The 6,411-nt window shown below is 50.9% G+C and overlaps 1 protein-coding gene across 1 annotated transcript in view; it reads right to left on the bottom strand.

The window, feature by feature from the left end:
* Positions 1–1,191: 1,191 nt before the first annotated feature.
* Positions 1,192–6,411, bottom strand: part of CSPG5 (chondroitin sulfate proteoglycan 5) — a 12,963-nt gene continuing 7,743 nt past the window's right edge. The window contains exon 5 of the mRNA XM_040628899.1: positions 1,192–1,360. Coding sequence (XP_040484833.1) covers positions 1,199–1,360 — 162 coding nt within the window. The 3' untranslated portion in view covers positions 1,192–1,198. The remainder of the gene's footprint in view (positions 1,361–6,411) is intronic.

Here is a 6,411-nt window from a genome sequence, read left to right as displayed (position 1 = left end):
ATGGGGCTCAATTCCAGGATCCTGAGATTTGGACCCGAGCTGAAACCAAGAGTGGGACGCTCAACCGACTGAGCCACCCAGGTGCCCCTATAATTACTTGTTTATAATTCTGTTCCTCAAGTACACTGTAAATTTCCTGAGTTAGGGTCTTATTCATCCAGAGTTCCTGGCATCTGGCATAATGCTTGGCTAAGTGCTCAATAAATTATCTATGAAGGAAGGCAAGGGTATTCTTTTTCTTTCTCTCTTTTTTTAGTAAGCTCTGTACCCCAAGGGGGGCTTGAACTCACGACTCTGAGATCAAGAGTCACATGTGCTACTGACTGGGCCAGCCAGGCACCCCTAGGAAAGGATATTCTTAATAAATAAGGTGCTACAGACTCATGGCCTGAATCGTGTCACCCCAAAAGTTATATGTGAAAGCCCTAACTTCCCGTGTGACTGTATCTGGAGGTAGGGCCTATAAGGAGGTAATTGATAAAGACTGGTATCCTTATCAGAACAGGAAAAGATACCAGAGACCTCTCTCTCTCCACCTGTGCACGGAGAAAAGGCCGTGTGAGGACACCGCAAGAAGGTGGCTGTGTGCAAGCCAGCCAGGCAGAGAGATCCGACCAGAAACCAAGCTTGCTCTTGGACATCCAGCCTCCAGAACTGTTAGAAAATAAATTTATATTGTTGAAGCCACCCAGTGTATGGTGTTTTGTTATGACAACCCCAGCTAATAGCTAGAGCACTTCTGGGATTTCAAACACGTATAAATATACATCTTCGGGGAAGGTAAGTTTTCAACATGGGCTGACAAGAATGGGTAGGGAGTGGACACACGGACATCCGGAAAATGGCTTTTTAAAAAGTTTTATTTCAAGAACTTTGTTTTTTACTCTTATTGCAAAAAAAGGTGGGTCAAAGTACAAAAAAAAAGTCAGTTGAATAACAGCATGGGTTTAGAAATCACAGCAGCAGAAGCAATGTACAGACGGCACAGACAAAACAACCCAGTTGTATGCGACTCTGTTCAGGTTCTTTGCTTATTTTGCGTTTTCTCCCTCCTGTACAAAATACACCAAGGCATGCCATGAGACCAGAGAAAGAAGAGAGTTTAACAAATGGTTACAAGAAACAGACTCTGTACAAGAGGAGGTCACGTTTCTTCCCCCACCCCCCGCCCCCCATCCCCTCTCTTCTTGCTTCTGCTTTAGGTGAGGTTGTTCTGAAGACAGTTCACCTCCAAGTCAGCCTGGTCACCTTTGCCACCCTCGAGCTTGGGTGACATGGAGTTCTGGATGTTAAATGACTCCTCCTCTTTCAGGCAGGACTTGAGAGCTTCCTGGATTTTGTGGGGAGCACTGGGATCATCCTGGAAGAGGGAAAAGGGTGAGGGAGGGGTGGGAAGGAGACAGCGGATAGAGGGGTCAAATCACCACCCCAGGCTTTTGAAAGAAGAAAGAAACTCTAAGACTTGAATGAGCCAAAGTGACGCCTTTGCAGCCGCTTTCTAGGAAAAATCATCCTGAAAACCACTGGCCAGATGGAGATGAAGGCTTGGCAGGTAGCTGGATTACAGATGCCTTTAGTGTAGGCAAGGGCAAGGTTTGCCCTCCGACAGAGACTGGGGAGAAACGGTCCCTTTAACACGTGGTCTGGCCCCTCGAGAGTCTCACCTGTTGGTGAGCTCTGCTTGGCTGCCGCCCACCTCCCAGGGCCTTCCCGCTGTTGAGTCCTGCTCTTCCAGAACGGTCGGTACAGGTCAGGGAACACGTCTTGTGGGTGCACGCGGTGGGGCACGAATAGGCCTATGGTCAGGCGCAGAGCTGCTCCCAGCAAAACTAGGGCCCCTTTCCCAGCGGCATCTATAGTCCTCTGACGAGAGGCCAGAGGTGTGTGTGCCCCTTACTGGCAGGAGTTTACTGACCAAAAGATGCTAACTTACAAAGGTGTTTCCTCAATCCAAGCCCGGGTGAGTTCCGCTGCCTCAACGACCTGCCGTACAAACGATACTCGTGCTGCTGGTTCCCCTGACGTGTACGGAGCCCTCTGCCTACCCAGGTATGCATGTTGCCTGCAGTCCCAGGACCAGCTCCAGACCCTGACTTGAACTGGCTTGTTACAGGTTTTCAGGAAACCCACACCTGTCCACAGTCCCCTAGTTCTGCCTTCTGGGCATTCGGAGAGCTCTTACAGCGACGCCTGCCTTCCCACTGCTCTCTCCCTCCAGGGCCATCTGGGCATTGCAGGCACACCTCATTTTATTGCGCTTGGCAGACACTGCATTTTTTTTTTTAATACAAATTGAAGGTTTGTGGTAACCCCGTGTTGAGCAAGTCATCGGCATCGTTCTCCGACACCGTCTGCTCATTTCATGTCTGTGTCACATGTTGGTGATTCTCACAATATGTCAAACTTTTTCATTATTAATTGTGTTTGTTATGTGATCTGTGATCAGTCATCACGACTCGCTGAAAGCTCAGATGACGATTAGCAATCTTCAGCAGGAACGTAGTTTTAAATGAAGGCGTATACACTGTCTTATCGTACACCTACTGGACTACGGGAGAGGGTAAACCTAACTTCTAGATGCACCGGGCAACCACAACTTTCCTTTGATTCGCTTTACCTCGATGTTTATTTATTGTGGTGGTCCGGAGTGGAACCCACAATATCTCGGAGATGGGCTTGCATACCCGTGCGAGTGGCAGGCCTCAGGTCTCTCTTAGGTGCTCCAAATTGCTATTGTAAGTGCCTGGAGCTCTGCTGATCAAAGACACGGGTGGCGCGAAGGGTAGAGAATGTTGCTATCTGACCAGCTAGCTCAGACCGTTCTTACTTTAACCACTTCCGAAACTGAAGGGAATCATCAGGCTTCAGGAGTAGGGCCTTCTCCGTACAACTGTGGTGAGTTCTTGTCCACGCTGACTGCTACCGAGTTTGACCCATTACAGCGCTAGGTTGGGGTAGTGACTGGTTGGCAAGAAAGCAGGGAAAGGCTGCAGGCTGACACAGGACACGGCAGGTGTTCAAAAGGACTGTGCCTGTAGAAATCACTGTCACCTCCCCCTGCCCCCAGCCTCACTTGGCACTCTTCCAGAAGACCAGCTCGAACCGAACAGTACAGTAGAGCTTCAAAGCCCTCAGGAAGGATTTCCAGACAACGGGGGGACACATGTTCCCCATTCCCAATGCCACAGGAGCCAGAGGAAATGAACTTCATACACTACTGAGGCAGATTTCAGCCACTTGATCTTTCCTATGGCTGCTGGGAGAGATTCAGAAAAAACTTCTATGACATAAATTTAGATGTAGTGAGATGGAAAGAGCTCCCTGATATTAAGTATGCACTCACACACACACACACACACACACACACACACACACACACACACACAGAGGCTGCATGGAGAGGGAAGTAGGATGAGGTAGAACGGAACTCTTCATGCCATGTAATTCTGTGTTGTTTGGGGAGAGACACTGGGCACGGAAGCTTGAGAGCTGGGCCTTTAAAGATCCCGGGTAGAGCAGACTTTGGACCCCAGCAAACCTGGAACAGGACAGGATGGCCTGTACTTGCCAATCCTTTTACAAAGATGGGACTCACTTTCATGCTGCTCAATACTGCCCCCCCCACCACGCTGCCCCCCCACCCCCAACATCACACCGTCCTTGGGGGCAAACAGGCATCATGTGAGGAAAAGTAGATTCAGGGGTGCTTACACACCTGGGCATCAAATGCCATGAAGGTGGGGACCCAAATCAAGCCTGGCTCATGGGATTTAGACAGATGAGAAAATGGACGTCTGGGCCAATAGGTGGGATAAGTATATTCTAAAAATAAGGAACACAGGAATCCAAACAATGCTATTAGACGAGCTAAGTACTTGCAACAAATAGGACAGGTGAGGGAGTGTCTGAACCAAGACAGAGCTATCCTAATCCAAGTGTCTCCTCCAGAACCCGATCCTATTACGCCTAGGGCTGCTGGATCCTCAGCAGAAGGCCCATCTGCCTTGATTTGCGGGAACTCCCTCGTGGCAAGGGAGCTGGCCCTCCATCTGGCCTCAGTCCCGGGAACTGCTCTGCGTCCCCCTCTTCCTGGCATTCCACCCCAGCCAAACGGGCATCCTTCAGCCCAGGAGTGGTGTGGGGTCAGGCCTGGAGCCCCATTGGTCCAGACACAAACCTCCCTCAGAAGGGGGCATGAAAGCGGGGCGCCTGGGTGGCACAGCGGTTAAGCGCCTGCCTTCGGCTCAGGGCGTGATCCCGGCGTTATGGGATCGAGCCCCACATCAGGCTCTTCAGCTATGAGCCTGCTTCTTCCTCTCCCACTCCCCCTGCTTGTGTTCCCTCTCTCGCTGGCTGTCTCTATCTCTGTCAAGTAAATAAATAAAATCTTAAAAAAAAAAAAAAAAAGAATGGGGCATGAAAGAAATTGAGCCTAGCGAGAAAGATTTAAATGGGGGCGGGGTGCAGAGAAGCACTAAGGGACACCGTGGAGATGTCCTAGTAATGAATAAACTGACATCCTGGAAGGTCTGTCGAATCTTAGGAAGACCAAGTCATATCCGCAACATTCCATGGACAGCATGGCTGTAAGATCCAACAGGGCGGCCCCCAGCGTTTGCCCGTGGATTTCAGGTGACTTCAGTCACGCTGTGCTTCCCACACACTAGCCATTCCTCCTGGAAAACTTGCCGGCCTCCACAGCACGGGAGGAGGAGAACAGGCTTTCTCTTTCCTCCTGACACTCCTTCAGGGGCTGGTGCTTCGCTGCACACACGCTCACTCAGCCACTGGCTCACCAGCTGCAGAACCCAGGCGAGGAGCCGCACCAGACGACTGCAGGCGGGGAAGGAAGTGCAGTTGATGCGGGCGCCAGCCACGGCTCCGTCCCCTGATGCCAGCCCAAAGCAGCGCCTTTCTTTGGTTTGAAATCTTTTCAGAGTGTGGCTCGTAGAGATGACCGGAAATGGCTAGGAAAATGACCCACTCGATCTCCTTCAGTTATGTAAAAGAAATAACCCCTCTATGAAGATAAGCAGAACTCTCCAAAATTTTCGGAGCCATCAATATCACCAAGGAACTTGAGGGGTGAGGGGCCGGGGCCCGGAGAGGCCGCATGAGCAGGCTTGACTCGGGTGCCCCTCTCCCCCACTCCCAGCTCACCTGGAGATTTCCCAGCTTCCATCTTGCTTGTAAGCACTCAGTGTGGTGGCTGAAGCAATAGGGCTCCGCTTCACGATAAAGTGGCAACTGTCTCAACTGTCAGTGCCCACAAGATCTGAATATGACCAAGTCTGACTTTTGGGCTGGGTGGAGAGAATTAAGAGCTGAAGGGAGGAAATCCAGGAGTACACACCCTGCTGGACAGGACACTCATCCCCTCTCACACTCAGAGCTTCAGCAGAGAGGACAGGATGTCCCCTGGGGCACAAGCTGAGGGAAAGATGCCAGGTGGAAATGACCTGCAAGGTCCAGGAGGGGCTGGACACCGCCACAGCCTCACCTGCCACTTCACTGAGGGATGTCCTGAGCGCTCCCCAGACAACCCCATGGCCCTTCTCAGGCAGGGTCCACCATGCTGACCAGCCCCTGCCCTGCTGCATTTTTAAGGCTGGTCATATTCTGAACTCAAGGTCAGTGGGAGCGTTCATGGACAAATGCCATGCCTCCTACAAAGTCGGGTCAGCCAAGAAGAACTGGAAACCTCTGTATTGGCTCGTGCCACCAAGACCTCCAGGAGGAGCTATTTTCTTCCCCTCCCTTTTTGGGAAGGGGAACGGCGTCTGTCTACACCTGGGATGCCAGAAAATGCAAGCAACAGAAACTTTCCTAAGGACCCTAGCGCTCTGGACAATGAATACCCTGCCTGCAGGAACCACTGCAGATGGGCTGCCCCATGCATACAATGGAACCGGAAGGCCCTGCCTTTACTGGCCATCATTCGCCAGCATTCCACAAAGGGCGACTACACGCATACTACCTCAAGGGGTCCGACAAGGGAGGGATGGAGTGTATGGAGACAAGGAAGACTCTTCCTGCCCTCAAGGTGCCTATCTCGAGGGTTGATTACTGTGTTTATCAATCTTAAAGTTTAGAAGACATCTGGTGTCCTGGGTTCTTAGATCCGTCTTGAACGTATTAATATCTTGGTGCGTACCAAGTAAAATCGTATCTGGTTCTCTACCCTTTGTATCAAAGACTTTAAAAAATTACCCTAATCTCTTTCATTTCTTCTTTAAAGTTGACCCCTTTGCTCCTCCTCCACCAGGACAAGTTCTTCCCTGGGGTTTGGTGAACAAGGTCACATCGACCATTATTCTCTCTTTGCCCTTCTGGGGCTACACTGTCGCCATCTATCAAAGGAAAACAGTGGTCTGGATCTGTGCTGTCCCACACAGCAGCACGAGCCGCTCT

This window comes from Ursus maritimus, unplaced genomic scaffold, assembly GCF_017311325.1.
Source record: "Ursus maritimus isolate PB19 unplaced genomic scaffold, ASM1731132v1 scaffold_14, whole genome shotgun sequence".
Taxonomy (NCBI): domain Eukaryota; kingdom Metazoa; phylum Chordata; class Mammalia; order Carnivora; family Ursidae; genus Ursus; species Ursus maritimus.
This window is presented reverse-complemented; position numbering and strand designations above follow the sequence as displayed.